This window comes from Ciconia boyciana, chromosome 5 (genome assembly GCF_034638445.1).
Source record: "Ciconia boyciana chromosome 5, ASM3463844v1, whole genome shotgun sequence".
In the NCBI taxonomy this organism is placed as follows: Eukaryota; Metazoa; Chordata; class Aves; order Ciconiiformes; family Ciconiidae; genus Ciconia; species Ciconia boyciana.
The window spans coordinates 36,864,313-36,885,138 of record NC_132938.1 but is presented as its reverse complement, the minus strand read 5'-3'; the positions used below and the strand labels follow the sequence as shown (position 1 = coordinate 36,885,138).

The window sequence follows — 20,826 nt, the reverse complement described above, 5'->3', positions numbered from 1 at the left end:
CAGATTCCTACTTCATCCACTTCAGCTCTAAGCCGTGTTCCAGACTAGGACAGCAAACTGATCCTGCTGCTGATAAAACTCTCTACTTCTGGCTCAGAGGAGAGGGAAAGAAATTAAAAAACTCATACATGTACGAGAGAGATCTGGCAAAACTGGGAAACCTGCATCATGCCTTGCTCTGCCACATGCTGACAGAATGACCTTGAGGAAGTCACTTCACTTTTCTTTGCCTTTTCTTCCAAAATATAGTCTGAGGATAATGAGATAAATTTTATATAAAAAATGTATTTACCAAAAAAGAATTAATAAATAGTAAATCAACTATTACGGAGTCTCAACTATTATGGAGTCTAACAGGTCATTGATTTGCTTATATCCATGGCTTGGAAACTGTCCACAATGACTCTGATTAATGAGTTTACCATAATCTGTAATGTGTACTGTTATGTTTGTGGCAAGAATGCATTAATTATCAAACAATGAACAGATGTTCCAGAGTACGGTAAATGTTCATGACAGCCCATAGCATCCATTAGTTATCCACTGTAATGCACATCTTTTTTTCTCAAGGTATGTTGAGACCTATGAGGAAAAATTACTTAAGTTCTAAATCTTAGCAATATTTTTATTCTCTCTGTTTACAGCATATCAAGTATTTACTACACGGTCCTATAGAGAAGTGACATTAATTTCAGAGTAAAGACTGTGATTTCAACTCTTCAGACAACTAGTGTAGCAGGAATCAGTGCTTGACTATTTGACTCAAAGCAGTTTTGTCATACCTGATATTGCAACAGAATTAAACAAGAAAGTAAGGTTCTGAAAACTGTGTGAAATAAACCTCTGATGAGGAACCAAATCCTGCAGGGTTAGCACTTGATTTGTTTCCTTTCTTCTTGGGTGCCCATGCCATGCTCTTCGCAGTGACCTTTGCCTTCACCACTACCTCAAAGCAGCCACTAGTGAAGTAAATGAAGCATTGAAAATTGAAAAAATTTATTAACCTTGGGTTAGTTGTTTTCACCAGTGTAATCCTTAACACGGCAGAAGTCATTTAGTCAACACATATACTCTCATTACTAGTTCAGTCAAAAGGGAATGTCCAAAGTAAAACATGCCTGGCTACACACCTGCATGAAGAAGAAATCAGCCAACAGAGACTAGAGAGACCTTGTCTAACCTGGTTAACCCTGCTTGTGGGCTACTCCTCCACATCTCTCACCCTGCCCTCTTGCTGCAGCTTACTCTAATGTTCTCTCTCCCTTTTTATTCCTTCAGCGGTTCCTTCTTGTTTCTTAAACAACCTTCCTGAGGCACAAATCTGAGCTCTACCTCTTACTCTGCCTCCTTTTTGCCCTTAGTGACATTTGCCACACCTCCACCTCTCCATCCCCACTCTCTCAAGACTTTACCATTGCTCACTCATTCCTTCTTGCATTCCCATTCTGTCCTTCTGCCCATTCCACTCCCCTTCCTTCTCTTCACTTGCTGCTGCTGGAAGATACACTTCAAATGTTTCCTACAGGCCTATTACATCTCAATGTCTGCACATCCTCGATCCCCTTGTCTGACTTTCCCTCTGCAGCTTCAGTCTCTTACAGAGACCTCAGTTTCTCATGCCATCCCACCCCTTACTCTCACACTGGGGCTGCCCTCACCATCCCTGTCACTTTTTATCTGCTTTTGAGCAGTATCTTGGCTCTTTCCCTCTCTGAAGAATTGTCAGCCAGCCAGCCAGCTCCTCCTCATCAGCCTTCCTCTGCAACTTCAACCAACTCTCTTCCTTTCCTCACAGTTTCCCACACTCATCCTCATGAAGCTTCAAGCTCCGTGCTGATGTCCTTGCTGACACCCTATAGCAGACACCCATATGTCTCCTTGCACTGGTCTGTTCATTTCACCTGCAGCCCTCAGTGTCCCACTCCCTGGAAGGGCCATTCCTTTGATGTGGTCTGCAGCGACCATTGCTGTGTCCCTGATCTCTGTTGTCCCATCCTTCCTCTCTGACCTGCTCCCTTGCCTGCCATGTCCTTCCTCATGTCCTCTCATTTGCTCTTTCCATGATTTTCATCTCATCAGACTGATAAAATCCCATCTAATCTCTGCCCTCTTCTTCCTGTCTCATCTTTGCTCTCAAGCACAGATTTGATTGTAGATTCTCTGTTTCTTACTCTCCACTCCTATCTCATGAGTTACGAAGCCTGGTTGCCAAACACAAACCTCAAGTCTGCCTTCAGCTTCAATTTCCTGGTTGGCCTGTGATCAGGTTTACTTCATCCACAGCCAATTTAATTGTCTCCCCTTCCAGTTGTGCCATCCTCCTAATCTTTCTTCCTACTTTTCCAACTTAACTGAAGACCTGGCTGCCTTTCACCACTTTTAATGCACTTCTCAAATGCTCTCTTTCTGAACATCTTCTACACAAATCCTTGCTAAAGGAAGTATTAATATGATACTGCCCATTTCCCGCAAGTCTCTACTCCTTGTGTCACATATTGGGTATTTTTTTCTTTCCTACTTTTACACCCCATGCTTGTCCTGTAAAAACATAACTTCTGATCTTTTTCATATCCACTTTCATCCACTTCCTCAGTTTTCTTCTGAAATTTGACCCTCCTCCAACTCCTTATCCTCACATTACACACACGGTCTAATAAACAAACATATCCCATGTGGACTTACGCTGCTATTTCCAGCACTAACATTTCCCTCCGTGATGTGCTGCTGACACTTACTGTCCAGTTTTCCTCCTCTCCAGCTCAATGTAGGCTCCTCCCTAAGCCAGATAACACCAATATCCAGCTAAAATTGCCCTCACTAGTATTTGCCCAAGACAAAACTCAGAATCCACACTCCTTCATTCTTCTTGATCATCTTTGTCACTACCAACCTTGTTATTTCTCCTCAACTCTCATCCCCATTTAGCCTCTTTGGGCTCTCTTACTCTCCTCCTATTTGTATAATTGCTATTTTAAGATAAATAGCTGCATCTGCTGCTTCCTCTGTGTGCTAGGACATCTGCTATTGTTTCATGCCTCCTTTCCTTGTACATTTTTCACTCTTACCTTCTCCACAAGCACAAATATAGCTATTATTCCTACTGTGGTAATTCAGATTCAACTTTTCTGTATCAACGCTGTCTTCTCTAAACTCTAGCTAAAAACCTGAGCAGTCCATGAAGCATCTCCTCAGTATGGATAAAACCAAGAGATTTTAGTCTTTCCCCAGTTCTCCATCCTTCCTGCTGCTTGCTTTGCTCATCACTATGAATCACTCTCTAAGCCTATCATTGGGTATCCATCCCTGACTTGGATGTCCTCCTAGAGTCTCACATATCAGTTGCAAATCCTGCTGATCCATCCCTACATATTAAGGTTGTAATGTGTTTCTTTCTATCCTTTCACACCGATAATACTTTGATCCAAGGTCTCATCACTTTAGTTACAACATTTCTTTTTTTCTGGTCTGAAAAATGCTGTCTTACAATCCTATTACACATGTAGACCACGGTGCATAGACTTGTGCTGGTTTTGGCTAGGATAGAGTTAATTTTCTTTATAGCAGCTAGTATGGGGCTATGTTTTGGATTTGTGCTGCAAACAGTGTTGATAATACAGAGATGTATTAGGTGACAGATGTACATGGGAGTGAGTGAGTGGCTGTGTGCTGCTTAGCTGCCAGCTGGAGTTAAACCACGACAAGACTTAACCCACCATCTTTACCATACCTTTGTGTCTTTCCACTGACTGATGGTTCTCCATCACATCAAGTATGAGCAACCCTTGTTTATTCGTACAGCCCTGCACGGCGTAGTGCGAAAATGTTGGTTCATGTCTACAGCCAGATCAATCAGACCATGAAATTAGTCTTCATTATTTATTGCTTACACTTTCAAACTGTCACTTTTTTGCCTTCTTCCATGCTTTTCCTCTTACTCAGGGAGGAACTGACCACAAACATAAACCAATCTTATACAAGGAAAATTTACTACAACCCTACAAATCTTCCCTGAAAAAAAAAATCCCAAACATATTTCTTCTTGGCATCATCGTCTATGCTGCGGGTCAGGATGGTCTGACTGATTCCTTGTGCTCCCCCTTGTGTCTGCTGTCGGACTCAGACTGCTGACTTTTGTGTCTGGCCTTGCCTCAACACTAGAGTTCCCAGTGCCTTGCAAATGCAAATAAACAAGGGTACACAATACTTTGTAAAAGTTGATCTCTTGTAGTGTTTCAAGCTGGCTATTCACACATCAAAGCACAATGCAGTCAGTCACTAATCTCTTTTGAAAATATAGATCTAGGTTATTATTTTTAGCTCAGAATTTTTAGAACAAATTCCAGTGTCTTTATGCTATGTCAGCAGTACAGAGCACCAGAGCACCCACAAACTCAGCCTAGGAAGCCAGCTAATCCTTCCCAAGCTGCAAACTTCTAAGGAAAATGAGGCTTAACAGCTGGCTTTCAATAATTCAGAAAGGAAAGCTTGCGTTTTCAAAACTGTTTTAACTATTTCTCCATGAAAGTAACAGTAACTATTCTGAATATAGAACACTAAACACCAACTAACTGTATGAAAAGCCAAAGTTCCTCTCACTTTTTTTTAACGGCATTTCCAGCTAGTGGAAAAGCTTACCCTCAAATTTGGTGGTATTGGTGGACTTAGCAGTAAGTTCCTTACAGGATACATTTGAACTCCTACAGTAAGTAGCATAAAAAGCCTCACTGTCATACATAGGAAATATCCAAAACAGGCATTTGGAGCAAAAATAAAACAAATGAAGAATAACACTCAGAGTAGCAGACATATGTCCTGGTCCAGCCCTGCTTTTGTTAAAACTGGAAGCCGAGTATCTCCTGAAAATAGACATCTGGGCTCAGGAAAGGGAGAGCAGAAGCAGAAAAGGTGGCTATTAGCTTTCTATGCACTGCTTTCTTTAAATATTGGCAGTCATGGGTAAGTAGTATTAGTGCTACAGAAATATCTATTAAATCAAAGAGCCTCTGTAGAGTAGGATGATGATGCACAACAATAACTTCAAAAACTAACTGAAATTCTTATGATAAAGACTTTATTAAAATGTCTTTTTAAAATAAGGCAATTTAAATGAGGTAAAACAAAGATGGTGGGGGAGGGGCAGGCAAAAGACCCTTTCAGGCTAGACCCCCCCCCCATAGGCCCCCCACTCCCCTCCCTCCCCAGTAGCATCCCACTGCCACTCTCCCACCTCTCACTCACCATACACCAGTCAGTGGGGCACTGGCTGACACCTGAGTGCACACACTGAGGAGACCTTATCAGTCTGGACAGTCGGACAGCAACTGTGAGCACCATCATCCCACGGGTCTGTATGAAACCAGCAGCAGAAGCCCTGAGACGTTAAAAGGGGTATTTACTTTCCTGTGAAAAGAGGAGACACCAGACCTGGTGAGTGAAGTATGAGGAAGAAAAAGGAAAGGTCAAGGGTACCAGGCAGCTACATACATTAAACAATACTCCCCTCAACTCACAGTCTAATTCTAGGGATCCCCTACGCTTCCTGCTTGCACCTGCTTTCGGTCCTTGCTCAGGGAAAAGGTCTCTTTAGGGGGGCTGTCCTCCCCTTTCTTAGAAGCTGGGGAGAGGCTCCCTCTGCTTAGGATGGCCAAGGTGCAAAGGGTGCTCCTGGAAGTTAAAGCTGTCGTCCGCTTCCCAGAGCTGAGGTTCATGAGAAGAGACCTCTACCTCAACAGACCTAAGAGCGGCAGACGGCAGGAGAGACGGGGGATCAAATTTACAGTCTCACTGACTCGTGCTAACAAACACGTCACTGAGAAGAGATTTGCTGTCCTGAAGAGAATGTCTCTTCGTAGAACAGCCAATCTTTTAGCACCTACATTCAGATGAATCCTATTTCCATTATTGATACCGTATTACCAAATCAAAGCAGACCCCATTACCCTATGCACTCCTCAGTATAACATTGTCTTAGGGGCACATCTTACTGCCTTCTTAAAGCATTTAAAATAAACTCCTAGGTATGCATCTACAACTTGCTGCATTGTCTTTCATGTAACTATTCTACACAACAAAGTCACCCAACAGTGAATCATAAGCTCTTGCTTTCTTATTGGGGTCTGCCAGAAAGAACAGATGAGAAACAGGGAAACTAGTGAGGGAGCCATGTAATCTTCATTTGAGACTCGAACGCTTCCCTAAGAACAAGACACTGAATGAAGGCAGAGTTTCACTACAGCCTTTACTCTTCTTTCACATCTGGTGTGAGTCAAGCAACTTAAGCGTGCCTGGACATGTACTTCCAGGAGTCCCTTCCCCTCCCTCCCTCCTTCAGAGGGGACTGACTGCGAATCTTATGAGGGTCTGACCTTGCGGGGTTGAAATGAGGGTACAATGCAGGAAGGCACGTTGTCTCCTCTTCGTGAAAGCCAGGTCCTGGAGCATGCTGGGCTATTTAAAGACCTCAACACCTGCAAGTTCACACAATGTATCAAACATGAAGCAGCTCTCTTTGTCCTTGACTCGGAGAGGTCTAGCCCATTTCTGGCTACCGGTGCTCATGAACATTGCACCACCTCCCAAGCTGACTATGCATCCCTGGTGAACTTTGTTGTGGGGCAACACATCTACACCAGGGCGCCTGCCTAGCATCCATGTCCCCCTCACCCTTCGTGGTGTGAATCCATGCACACAAAGTCAAGGCTTAAAGCTCTCTTGCTTCTTCGAGTTGCCTTCAGTCAACAAGTTGAGCAGTCGCTGCACCCAGACCTCTCTAGGCAAGCCTTCAGTCCCCAGCACCAGCCTCCAGCCTGCACGAAACAGTTAACATTGCCTGAGGTACTCCTGCCAGCTTCCTTAGTCCCCTCCTGTGCCTCCCAGGAGCTATTAATACAGCAGGCACATGCTCTGACATAGCGTTCCCCGGCAGCGACCAGATAACTTTAATTTGCCCTTTAAACGTCCCGAGCCCAGTAGCCCTCGCACTCCCTCCACAAGGGAACATGGCGGCGCTGCCCCGCGCCCCCCGGCGGGGGCGGGCTCGGGAGGGTCCCAGCCAATGTCCGTGCCCCGGGGGGACACCTCCTCCTATCGCGAGAGGCCGCGGGGCATAAGACGGCCGGCGCGGGGCCTGGGGCCATTTGGCGGGCGGTGCGCGGGGGCGGCCGGGTGGGGCGGTGCGCGGCTCGTTGGCTCTCTCCGGGCAGGGGGTGTCGGACCGGCTCCCAGCATGGGTGACCAAGCGCTCAGCTTCCTCAAGGACTTTCTGGCCGGTGGGGTCGCTGCCGCCATCTCCAAGACGGCTGTCGCCCCCATCGAGAGAGTGAAGTTGCTGCTGCAGGTGAGGGGGCGGCGGGGGCCGGGGGGCGGCGGCGGCCCCGCTGGCGGCGGCGGCGGGAGCCCGGCGGGGCTGCGCCACAGGTGGGTGCCGGCGCGGCGGGCGCCGGCCGGCGTGACTAAATATGGGAAGGAGCTCGGCCGGCTCTGGTTACGCGGGAGCTGACCGGGCCCTTCAGCACCGCCTCGGGGGAGCGGGAGCCGGGCCAGGCGGCGGGGCAGGCCCGTCCCTGCCCTTCAGCGGGCCGCCGTGCGGGGTCACCCCTGCAGCGCCCCTCTCTCCACCCTCCCACCCCTCCTCCTTCTTCTCCATACAGGTCCAGCATGCGAGCAAACAGATCACGGCAGAGAAGCAGTACAAGGGCATCATCGACTGTATAGTCCGCATCCCCAAGGAGCAAGGCATCATCTCCTTCTGGAGAGGCAACCTGGCCAATGTCATCCGGTACTTCCCCACCCAGGCCCTCAACTTCGCCTTCAAGGACAAGTACAAGCAGATCTTCCTGGGGGGAGTGGACAGGCGCAAGCAGTTCTGGCGCTACTTTGCGGGGAACCTGGCGTCTGGGGGTGCTGCAGGAGCCACCTCCCTCTGCTTCGTCTACCCGCTGGATTTTGCCAGGACCCGGCTGGCAGCTGATGTGGGCAAAGGAGTCAGCGAGAGGGAGTTCACTGGGCTGGGCGACTGCATCATCAAGATCTTCAAGTCTGATGGCTTGAAGGGCCTGTACCAAGGATTCAGTGTGTCTGTCCAGGGCATCATCATCTACAGAGCAGCCTATTTTGGGGTTTATGACACAGCCAAGGGTAAGAAGTGCATGGGGAAGTGACTGCAAGGGAAGATCCATCCAGTAAAGGCACTCTGGGGTACTTGACAGTACAAGGACAAGCAGGGCTTGGCTCAGCACCGCTTCAGGGTGGTAGAATATGCACAAGTGTTTCTCAAATGCATTCCTGCCTCCCTCAACTTGCTGCTCTGAGCAGAAGCCTTGGGTTTGCAGTGTGTTTTCAGACACTTTCCAGTTTCTTTCTCTGTCTTAAGGCTTGTACAGATGGGCTTGTATGGTAGCTTGTTACTCATTGCAGCTCATGACACGAGCCTAGGAGGGTTCTGCAGGAGAGACCTTTTGGCTAGGGAGCATGAACAGGGCTTAGATCCCAAAATCCAACAGTCCTATAAACTTGTTTCACTCATAGTACCTGTTAATAGTCAAATATGGATGAAAGGAGAAGTTGCAGGTGTGATTGAGTTGGCTTGATTGAGTGACTCCTGGGGTTGGTGGGTGACTGTTCCTTCCACAGCCATCTCTCCTACAACCCTTTGTCTCTGTACTGACTCTCCTCATTTGTTCTTGATGGCAGGTATGTTGCCTGATCCAAAGAATGTGCATATCGTAGTGAGCTGGATGATTGCCCAGACTGTCACTGCAGTAGCAGGGCTGGTTTCTTACCCTTTTGATACTGTGCGACGTAGGATGATGATGCAGTCTGGCCGAAAGGGAGGTAAGAATAAGTGCTCCTATGGTCTTCTGGCAGCAGAAGGTATCTCTTCATTGAGGTATGATGGGAGATGATGGATATTTTTTGTCTTATGGAAAACTAATGGCCGCCTTATTGGAATCCTTAAAAAAAAGCTATGGGAAACACATTGCTGGTTATTTGTCATGTTCACTTAAGAGGCTGAGAGTTGATTTGTTTTGATTTCCATGTGGAGAGTTAAAATTACTTTTCATTAATTGATTACTTAATTTTAAATTCTTGGCTACAGGTTGCTTATTCCTTGTTGTTTTAAATATATGGAAGTTGAAACAGACCTGCTGTATAACTTCAAGCCTTCTGACCTTTGTTTCCACAGCTGATATTATGTACAAGGGCACAATTGATTGCTGGAAGAAGATAGCCAAAGATGAAGGATCCAAAGCGTTCTTCAAAGGTGCCTGGTCAAATGTGTTGAGAGGCATGGGCGGAGCTTTTGTATTAGTACTTTATGATGAAATCAAGAAATATGTCTAAAACTTAACATCATAATGTAGTTCAATTGTTCTCAATCAACTTTTTTAAAAAATATGCTATTGTGATGTAATGGACAACAAAATATTTCCTAGGGAAACAGAATAAAATTTGAGTAACATATCTGGCTGAGATGAGGATGCATTAATTTAAAAATTGTCCACTACATCACAGTTACATTTTTGTATGAAAGTTCCTCCAACATTTGTATTGGAACCTGTGTATATATTATACTTCAAATTTCAGGTAATACATTTTGTCTAGAGACAAGACTTAGGTGGTCTATGCCTAGTTTAAAATCTAATATTGTGAACTCTTAACAGAATGAGATCTTTAGAAATACCTATTGTACTAAGTGATGTCTCTAGCTACCCAACAGTGATGACATTTATAACATGAATTAAAATCATGTTTTCTTCTAAAGCTGTATTTTTTTAATATGATACTAAGTGAAAAGTATGTCTGAAAATACAAACTACACTAAAGCACCAGGCTGAGTTCCTAACTGCAGCCTCTTCACCGACAAATTATACAATCACATGGTTGAAACCACAATCTGATTTTTCAAACATACTTTGTACAATATGGAAATACAGTGTTTCAAAAACTCCCTGTATCTTCACAAAGCAAAAAGTTGTCTGCTCTGATGTTCAATTGAACTAAAATGGAAATGATGAAATAAATTAATATATTAATGAAGTTTTCCTGTTGTTTCCAGTACACTGAACACATTAGAAGTACATGTCCCTTAAGGTGATATGTTAATCAGCACACTATTAGTGATTGTCTGGTACTGCCTAAGACTCTTGAAAGTTTTTTCAACAGAGCTTTAGGTAGGTGGAACAGTTATTGATAATTCTACAGTAGCAAAACCAAGTGGATTCAGCTTGAGGGTACTGCAGCCAGTTGTCTTACAGGTAAACTACCATTATAGTCTTAGCTGCTTTGATAATTCATACCCTTAACTTTGAAGTAAGTGTGTCTTCATTTGATAGTGAAGTCATTGCTGCTTATTTTACTTGAAAAAGTATTCTAGAATGGAATACCTCTGAGTTATTTTAATAACTATACTTCCATTATTAACAACTTGAGCTATTAATTACCACTGAGATCAGAACATGCTCAACCCAGCGTTTTTAAACTTTAGATGCTGCATGGTTGTGGACTTACTGAAGTATAGGCTCTCTAATTAGGCAAAGGAGGGAAAGTGAGTTGTGTCCATTTCAGTGGTTCAGTTAAACTACATATAAACAAATGTTATGTATCCACCTAGGAAGAAGGGCAAGACTAAGCAAATCTCAAGCTTTTTTCAGCTGCATCTTTTACTACTTCATATGTAGATTTTTTTGATAAAAATTCTGGAATGCCTGTCATTTCTGGTGCCCTAGGGTAAAAAAAAACCTGTGGAAACCTAAGTGTTGGAATTGCAGTAGCTGTACTTGAATGTAAAAGGCTGACTAGTTACAAGGCTGGCAATTTCCATATTGAATATAAACTGCAGAGTAGATGACGCCTGGGCTAGTAGAATTGATGAGTGGACAGTATTGCTCTAGTGCAGGGGTTATCACTGCCTGAGATGGGACATTCTTGCAGGTGCCATCATGCTGTAAGCTGCCTTTCCCTGACACTGGGTCTCAAGAGCATTGCTTGTGTGAAAGCTGGAGCAATTCAATACAGAAAAGCAAGCCAATGCAGAGAGCATTATCCCTTGGTCTGTGACAATAGACTACTCTGGAGTATAAATGGAACAAGTCTCCCAAAAAGAATGTATTTGTGGACACCATCTTGCTTAACATTGCATGTGACTATCACAGAACTATCCAGTTACTCTCATGGAGCAGGAGCATGCTTCATAATTGAGTATGCAGATGAGAACTCTGGATTAACCAGTTTTGTAAGTAGCAGTAAATGGAGAGCTAAGAGATTCACATTTTGATCAGTTCCAAGTTCTGTGCTTTGGCTTCCAGTTATCCCTTTCCTATATTTGAAATTAATTTATTGTCAGATGCAGGCAGTCCTAGCTCTGTGTCAGTTAGTATGATGGGCTCTGTGTCTGCTACAGCTTCAAACCAGCAGCTCCATTCTCCCTGAAGGCAGGTACAAGCTACTAAAACAGTATCTGGAAGCAACATCTATCCACCTGAAGAATTTGGGAAAACATCAGTCCAAAAATGATAGTCTATTTTTAAATTACCTACATGCAATTATTTTTTTGTATCATGAAGATAGGGTCTCTTTCAACCTGGCCTGATTGTTTCATCTCCCTTCTTTCATGGTCACTATTTTAGACACTTGCTTTTCTAGATAGCTGGTCTGTTTTCTTCCCAGTAGTAAATAACCAAGGTTGCAACCTGTTGAACTGTAAGTTTGTAACGAAAATCTTCCTGCTCTCTTTCACAGTGCTTATTGAAGTAGTCTTAGTTAAAGTTTTACCTGCCTGCTTCTGCCCTTTTTCTTTTCTCCTTCCTCTACCCATTCCTAACAGTTCCTTATGAGAAGCCTGCTAACATACTGCAACTATTTGTTTCACATTTACCTCACTGACAAGGTTGCATATGGCATTTGGATGTTTTAGAGAAGATCTAAGTTGGCTACAAAGATACCAGAGACAATGACAGATTGTAATATACAGAGGTACCAAACCTTGGGGGGAAGTGTATGTGTGAATGAGCAGCAAGGGAATTAAGAGGAAGCAAAGGAAACTTCAGATGAGCATAAGTGAAAGAAGTTACTATATTCCAGGAAAAAAAAAGGTCAAAAAACAAAGGAGGAGTAAAGGCTATTAAAAAGGAGAGTGAGGAGTATCAATGCAGGAAAATTCCACTGGGGGAAGAGACAATACATGAAATGATACATATGGAAAACACTTAAAGGTAAACAGCTCCTTATTTCTGCCTGAATGCTTAGGCATATGCACACCCTATGGCAGATTCCAGGCAGTACTCTCCATAAAGATACTTGGGGTAAGAGTTCAAAACTGTCAATGAAATAACCATTCCCCTGAAAGCAGCTCTGCACTGAGTCTGTGGCACTCCTCAGTGTAACACTTGCTGAAACCATAACCTAAAATCCAGCCATCAGCTCTGCAAAGCTAGAATATAGAAGACTTCGCAGATAGTCTCCCATTGCTATTTCAACTCCAGCCAAATGAACCTCAGTTGCCACAGACAATTGATACCACTGCCCCAAGCCTTTTGCACCTTTGCAATAGTTAGTCACAGACAAACTATGCAGGCAAAAGCCTGCATCAGAACCATTCCCTTATATCTCACACTTGAACACTGGGAAACCTGCTCTGAATAGCCTGGTAATATATCCTACTAAGAGAAAGACAAAGCCCACCTACCATGCAGCAGATACTGCACTGCCCAGCTCTGAAAGGACACTACCTGGGGAGGGAACTGAGGTACACTGATCTTTTGGATGAGATGAAGTTAGGAACTTCAGGTGGGTCTGAAAGATAAACCTGTCTCTAAAGAGCATAGCCTACTGCAGAGAGTGACAGGGGGAGAAGCTATGACAGCAGACTGAACCTTCCCTACCTTTCTGAAGGTGATAACCTCCACTCTCTGCCCTACACTTGTCAGGGAAAAAGCAGCCATCAGTTCTTTAAAAGCCATAGGGAAGAGTTTAAGACATGGTGAGAAGCATAGCAGAAGGAAAAATCCTTGCTAAGTTGTTCAAAAACCAGGAGAACACACCATCCATAGGGATGCCACAGTTATGGTTACTGGATAATCTCAGCTGGAGATGGAGCCCCACTAGCCAACCTAGGATGTCAGGGAAAGAAGCATCATGCCCCAGGTGACAAGTCTCAGCCACCTGTATTCCCCTTGTGAAATCCCTCTCTCTTTAAACCAGAAAAATTTCTCACTAGCATGTTCTAGTCCAAAGAGCCACTGTGTGGAGAGAAATGAGACCTGTCATTTTTGTTCCAAGCACTGACCACATATAATACAGTGGAGAGAACTATGAGTTTTGTACACAGAGCCCAGAACAAAGATCATGGAGAACAGCATTTTAGGACTCTGTAGTGAATAACATGGGTGGTCCTGGAACCAGAAGTGACAGCTGCAAGAATCAGTGTTGCCAAATCCTGTCTCATCTTGGCCAGGAGGAGAGCTACCAGGAGACATATAGCAGCTTTCTTGACCAAGGTGTTGGAAGCGTGCATCCTGAAGACAAACCAGATCTGTATCACAAGCATTAGCAATCACTGCCAATATCTGAAACAGGATGACCTCAACATAATTCCAGTCCTGGAAGATGGCTCCACATGCAGCTCTGTGTTTCCTCATTCAGCAGGTGACAGTGACATGGTTCATCCACTATTTTGCTCAAGACTGAGCAGTTAAACACCACCATTTTGTAATCAGTGTACTGGGTTCATAAGATACACCACTTCGGTACTGAAGGAGCCTTTTCTTCTCCCTCACCATTTGGCTTGTTGATATATCACTGTGTATTCATCATTGCCTGCATATGATGGTCATGACTGCACAGCTAGAAGGCTTGATATAAGTCACTGCCCTCATCTCCATCACACTGATGTACAGACTGTGCTCCAGGGAAAACCACAAGCTCTCATCTGCCAGATGACTCAATGAGCTGCCCAGGTTGGGAAGGCAGGAAGTTATTTTTGTCTATTCACCATGGACAACAAGGAAAAGCACTGGGATAAAAGTGTTATTGGTGACTTGTTAGAAGGAAGTATCTCAGACTTTTCACAGGGGTTTATCCTGAAACTTGTTAGATGACAATAAGGAAAATACAGTCCAATGTAAAGTCTACATACATCACAGAAGACATATAAATCCAGCCAGCCATTTGATTTAGGACAATCAGACAAACCCTCATCCGAGTGGCAGGACGACAGCAGAGAAGCCTCAGGATCTTCAATAAAGACTGCAAGCCAACTGATAGAAGACAGGCCCTGGCACAGGGGAAAGCCTATACATTCCATATGAAGAACGGCCTTGTGCAATTCTTCCAAATTAGCTCGAGTCTCTTAGGTTTGCTGGGATTAAAACTGAGTGCTAAAGGTTTCAGTTGTCTGCTTGGGAAAATGCCCTTCACATTGTCACCTATCCAGACAGGGATGCATCATCACTCCCGTTCTTCTCATATAGCCAATGATCTGAACTATGGCCTTCTTTAAGACCTTCAGTATTGTAGAAAGACTACACTGCAGAACCCTATCCTGGAAGAAACAGAGCTCACAATGAGGCAGGGACACTTCCAGAGCAAAAACATGACAGAGGCATCACAGTCCATTTCTCATATTAGTGAGATCAATATGCCAGTGCTGTCACCCAAACTGGCAATCCTGTCACTTCAGCAGGGAGACTGGCTCCTACCTGAAACCATGTGTCAAGCCAGTGTGGCAGTTCACTTTAAGGAGGAAGCAAAGCAGCTTGCACCTTTCTTTCAAAGAGATCTTCAGGGGGGGCAGGGGGAAGGAAGTAGAAGAGAACATAAACTGTCTGTTTACAAAAAAAGACAGAAAACAAGCCTATTAGAAACAGGATTTTTTGCTATAAAAATCTTGATGAGATTATCTAACTTAATGAAGACCTGTCAATATGGCTTATTTTAAAAAAACCCACACCAAAGTCACTAACAGGTAAAGTGTATCAATGAATAAACTCATTCTTTGCATTTTCCTCAACTACACATAGTACAAAACACTTCTCCCGTGACCTCCTTTGCACTTTAATACCAATTATAAAATTCTGAAAGAAGCGACTGCAATGACAAACAATTCATGTTAAATATTTTATTTCTTATGATTTACAAAAATGACATACAAAATTGACAGTCTTTCATACCAAAGTTAAATAAAATAAGATGAAGCAATTAAAAGTAATCCATTTTGTGAATTCCTTCACAGAAAAAAATTATTATATGAACATTCAAAAGTATTTAAACTGTGACCCTGATATTCACATTCAAGGACAAAATCTTTAAATAGTGAATAATTTTAATTAGCACAATAGTACAAATAAATACAGCAGCACTATGCAAAGAATTCGTTACAGTCCCTATCAATGAATAATAATTGCAATAAAAATCTGTTTGCCACAATGCTGCTTAAAGTTAGAAGTTCAAATATTGTCAAACAGCTAAATTTGATCCGCAGGTCACCAGGTGCAGAAGCTCTGCCAAACTATCACACAGGACCAAGTAAAAAGTTTGTTACAATGCAGAATACCTGAAAGCCTAAGCCCTCATGCAAGCACAAGCAAAGAATAATAAACTTTCTTTTTCATAGGGCTAAGACCCAGCATTACTCAGTACAGCTTTTTTTTCTTTATGCATAATACAAAGAGATTTCCTGTACCTCTCCAGGGAAGAAGCTGGGGAAGCAAGCAGGGTTCCTGCAATATCCATGGATAGTGGCATCACAGTTTATGCTCTTTATAAGACTACAGTCCTACAAAAGAAGTTCACTGAAAATTTGCCTTTATGTATAGAAATAAAGCATACCAGCTACTATTTGCAATTACCAATTCCATTAAATTTGCTCCCCTTGTAAATGGATGTTACTACTGAAGCTTATCTGACACTACTACAAATATTTGGTATCAACATGACATTAAAAAACAGGTTAAGAAGCATAACAAGATTTTCTTTTTTCTACTGTCTGTTTTTTTTTTTTTAGACCCTGGTTAGTAGTCACTCTCAAAATCTGACATTCAAGTTTCCTGCAGCTCAAGTTTGTATCTCCCCACCGAGAAGGGCAAGGATCTGCAAAAGCAGGGCCATGAAATATCTCCCTTGCTTAATATCCTCTAGCATAAGAAGTAACTAAAACTTACTCTTGTTTAGAGTGAATCTGAAACTGTTGTTCACTTCAGTCTTTACTCTTGTTCAAATAGCATCAGATGCTTCTTTCCTACACAAAGGTCCCAATACAACTTCCAAAATTCTTTTAAATCTGGAAGAGACACAGCCTTGAGTACAAAAAAAACGTTCAACACCTGGAATGCAAGAGTGGCAGAACATAATCTTCTGCAGCCTCAGTATTCTAGCTAACCATGCAGGAATACACAATCTGCTTTTCACCCCTTCATGCTGCTGTAAAAAGAAGATTCTTTCAGTCATAAGAACATGACCCACAAAGTTCAGAAGGCTTACCTAAAGCCAGGATGAAAAGCAAGGATGATCTAGGAATTAAGCATATGCTTCTAAGTTTAATGCAATATTTTAAAATATTATTATTTTAAAGATTTTCTTTACATCTTGCGCCTATAGTGCATCAATTCTGTCCTTCCATGTTATGGATACAAATTCCACTTATGATTTGAGAATAAAATAATAATTGGCAATTTCTATTTACCTTGTCCATTTAAATACCTCCTTCTCTTTCATAAGTTCTTCCTGTCATGGAAAACACTGACTGAAGTGAAAGTGTTAACTTAAAACCATTTTATAAGCAATTATATCATATGCAATGCATTTTAATCACTGAACAATGCAGAAAATATTTTTGCACATAGATTTTACAAAAGCACTAAAAATAGAAGTCTGAGGTTATCTCAGGACGCGAGGCAAAGAACGCACTTACAACCAAGCAGCGCGAACATTAGTGGGTTTAGGTCTCTGTAATGCCCCACTGGCTGGATCAGACACGGGTTTTTCATTTCTCTGGCTCATCGTACTTGGTACAGCAGATGCTCTTGAAGTGCCTCCTGTTAACACACACACACACAAAAAGTGAGAATACTTGTGCTCGGTACAACAGAAAACTTCATGCTATATTAGTACTGGAAACTATGGTAATGAGTGTTGCAGAAAAAAAACAAGTCACAGTCAGTTGAACACAAACCCAAAATGTTATGAGTTGTTTGTGAATGGTCAGGACAAAGAATTCAAGCCTATGCCATAGTGCTGTGGTTCTTCAACCTGACACATGTGGATCTATGGGGACACATGATCTACTTCCAAGTATTACACGCACAATTTCTAAGAGAAACAAGGCTACTATCAGTAGATTTACATTTTCTGAATGAGAATTTGAAACTTCTTTGGGGTTTTTGTGTTGGGTTTTTTTTTTTTTCTTTCTCTTCTCCTTTCAATAAAGGGTACTGGCAAAATGAGAAATATTTCTTTACAACAGTGATTTTTTGACTTTCTTAGAAAATATTATTAACAAGATAATTTATTAGAAATTTAGGATGGTAAGTAAACAATTCATATGGTCGTCATACTTTTGGTATGATTAAAAAAAAATCACTTTAATGATTTCTGTGTGATAAATGCTCAATCTAAGGAAGACAGAGAAAGGAACTTATTTGCTATTCTTCACAGCAAGTGCCTCACAATTCTGAATTATAAAAAGAGATAAACGCATGCAAGAATCTGCAACTTCAAAGTACTTACTGGAAGGACTAAGCTGGCTGAAAGCAGATCTTCCTCTTCTTACAGACGGTGAAGAATTTAGATAACTCATCTGGCGCTGATAGTCCATCAGTTGTTCAGAACGCCTCATACCAGCTGTTGGTTTCACTGCTTCCAGTCTTTTCAGGAAAGCCTTAATGTTGAAAAAAAAAATATCATCAAGAAAGAGAAAGGATGAACAAGAAGCTACAAAACAAACATTCACAAATTGATTCTTATGTGAACTGCAAAAAACCCCAAAATTTTTAGTATTGCACAACACAAACTCCAACTACCAATACAGGCTATTCTGCTCACATTCAATTCTTTTCTCACTGTTAGAAGATGACACAAATAGTAAGTATCCCTTGCCTATCATCAGTTCTATGTTGAGTACATCTTTAGTACCCCATAGTTCTCTGTACTTTATGATAACTTGAAACAACACATCTGTTTGGCAATAGTAAAGGTGGTGGGAAGATGGGCTGCACTCTTCTAATCCTACCTTTGGTTACTCCTCTTTTCTAAATTTCTGGAAGGATGAGAAGTTGTTTTTTTTTTTAATCTTTGCTTTGCAGACATACTTAGAGCATTTTATGTTGCCCTACAGGATCCCCAGAGAGGATTACTGACCTCAATTCTGTGAAAGTAATGTCAAAAGGAAAGCACGAACATCCACCGGACACTATTTGTTTTATCCATAATGTAATTTTAAGAGATTCTAGTTGAAATTATTGTTATAGACATCATTTTGTCTTGTTGAAATTAACCCTGGCAATCATGCAGCAAGCATTACATTAGAACAGCTACTTACGTAGTATTTGTAAGATACAGTTTCCCATTCTGCATAACTACTTCTACTTGAAACAGGATTAAGAAATTTCCATAATCTAAACAAAGAACCTGATGGCAGGACAAATTTGGAAGTACCCAGCTACATACAACTTCCAATTAACAACTTCACATTGTTAATATATTTCGCCTCCAGTGCTTGCCTTGCATAGATCTATATGTTCCCTCCGCTAATTTCAATTCATTTGATGGCCTACAAACATTTGGCAATGAGAAAACCATTGCTGGTCAGGGTTATGACATGCATCCTATCAATAACAGAAAATGCAAACTGCAATTACACAAGTCTCCAAAGTACTAAAAATACCTCTGTTAATAAGGATGTATTGTCTAGATGCATACTTATATGGTAGAAGTCAAGAATCTGTCTTTATAGCCATTAAACTGCACTTTGTAGGAAACGATCATTCGTCCCCACTTCCAATCAGGTACTGATTATTTATTTTTAAAAGAAGAATAAATAAAAAAATTACAGAAAGTGACTTAGGAAATAGTATAGTATTCACAGGATGTCAGTTGTCATTGCCTAGCTGTAATAGGAATCTACAAAGTCTTGGTAGTTCATGCATGGGCACTGGAAACCTGCACAGAGTGCACAAGGGAGAAAGGACAAGTGATTTTGGCTCAGACATAATATGTCACAACTGCTTGCATCAAGTGCCAGCCAGTTCATCATCAAGTGGAAATACCTAAGTAAGCAAAAGTCAAAGGAAGGACTTCAGCTAGAAATAACTCTTCACTAAAGCCAGCTGCAGAACATGAAATGGTAGACTTGCCTCTAAATGTTACATCCAACATTTTACTTCATCTGCATCTCCTAACACAACTACATACATTTAGACTTGCAGAGATAACTTATTTACCTTCAATATTAAAAATGGAAGCTCTCAATATGCTTCAATCACAAATGGATCAGGTAAATTGTAGAAGTGACTTCCCTATGAGAGTCGAGCATGTTTCAAGTCTGCACTGCAACTGTAACAGTCTCATAGAATTTGCGTACCTTAACACTGCAGTAATTTCAACCTTGATTCTGAACATACAATATTTACATATGCCCGCTTTATTCTAGCTTAAATACAATTTTCTGCTTTTCCTTCTACGCCTGTATTTTGACAAGTATCAAGTCCCCATTCCTAAAGCAAAAGAAGAGACCTCTCTCAGTACTAAAACATTACTTTTTGTTGAACAGATTAACACTGGACTTGACACAGCCCTGAGCTACGGAAAGAGCAGTTATAGATTCTGTGGTGCAGAAGACTTCTAAGAAAAGCTCTTCTAGAGGATGAGAGAATAGCTCCTGTGGTTCCTTTGCCCTCTGCTGTGAATTGTACCAAGGGCATGTTAACTTACACACTATTTGCAGTCATGAATTTTGCAGTTTGGAGAATGGCCTGCTGCACACAGAAAAGAACTCATCAACACACTGAAATGGCAGCCCTGACCTACTAAATCTGTAACCCAGAACTAATCCGATTCTTATATTTTTATTACCAACCCTACAATCTTGAGGTCCTTAACCAAGGAACTACCTTGTACAATGGTACAAGTACCTCGAACAAATGTTCTTTTTCAATTATAAATATAAATCTACCAATTCTTTCATTATGTTCTCCTTTTGAGAAATGGACTGAAGAACACTGCCACCTTCCTTGTTCTTTTGAAGTGCTAAATCTCTGGAGCCTTAATCCTGCACCACTAAAGTAAAGAGAAATTTCGTCATTTATCTTAATGACCAAAGAATCAGATCACATAACATAATCCAGGTGTTCAGAACCAAATATATGTTCCCGATCAGATTTAAGGAATTAAAAAAAAAAAAAAAGAGTAACAGACACTAATGTCAGGAATGTCATTAGCTGCTCTAAATTGCATTGTAGCTCCTTAGAGCTCTTGATTCAAGCTCAATACATATATAATACCATATCATTGATGACCTCCCAGCTTGGCAAAAGCCTCCCAAGGCTTCTATTTCCCCCATCTTCTTTTACTTTATTATAATACTGAGTTTACAATAAAAGTACAAAAATAATATAAAAAAAGAAAGAAAAAAATCACAGAAGGCGTTCCTGCACGATTACCTTCTAGGAATAGCATAATCCTTTATAAATCTAGGCATCTGGACTTAGATTAGTATCTATAAAGACACTAAAATACATATTGTCAATGACAAAAGGAAATGTCGGATTGCCAACAATTGGAGAACACAGGAACCCGACACCATATCAAAAGATTGCTGCTATACAATGGGCCAAG

General features: G+C 41.8%; 2 protein-coding genes across 3 annotated transcripts in view; one reads left to right on the top strand and one right to left on the bottom strand.

Annotated features, from left to right (window-relative positions):
* The first annotated feature begins 7,150 nt into the window (after window positions 1-7,150).
* SLC25A4 (solute carrier family 25 member 4) lies at window positions 7,151-10,027 on the top strand. Its single transcript, XM_072861492.1, has 4 exons — window positions 7,151-7,336; window positions 7,650-8,136; window positions 8,692-8,832; window positions 9,185-10,027. The coding sequence occupies exons 1-4, from the start codon at window positions 7,226-7,228 to the stop codon at window positions 9,340-9,342; spliced, it is 897 nt and encodes a 298-aa protein (XP_072717593.1). The 5' UTR covers window positions 7,151-7,225; the 3' UTR covers window positions 9,343-10,027.
* A 5,123-nt stretch (window positions 10,028-15,150) lies between these two features.
* Window positions 15,151-20,826, bottom strand: part of CFAP97 (cilia and flagella associated protein 97) — a 34,611-nt gene continuing 28,935 nt past the window's right edge. For both annotated transcript variants that reach the window (XM_072862664.1, XM_072862663.1), the window contains 3 exons: window positions 17,722-17,872; window positions 16,907-17,030; window positions 15,151-16,276 (listed from right to left, as the gene is read on the bottom strand). In XM_072862664.1, the coding sequence (XP_072718765.1) occupies window positions 16,210-16,276; window positions 16,907-17,030; window positions 17,722-17,872 (342 nt within the window). In that variant the 3' untranslated portion in view covers window positions 15,151-16,209. The remainder of the gene's footprint in view (window positions 16,277-16,906; window positions 17,031-17,721; window positions 17,873-20,826) is intronic.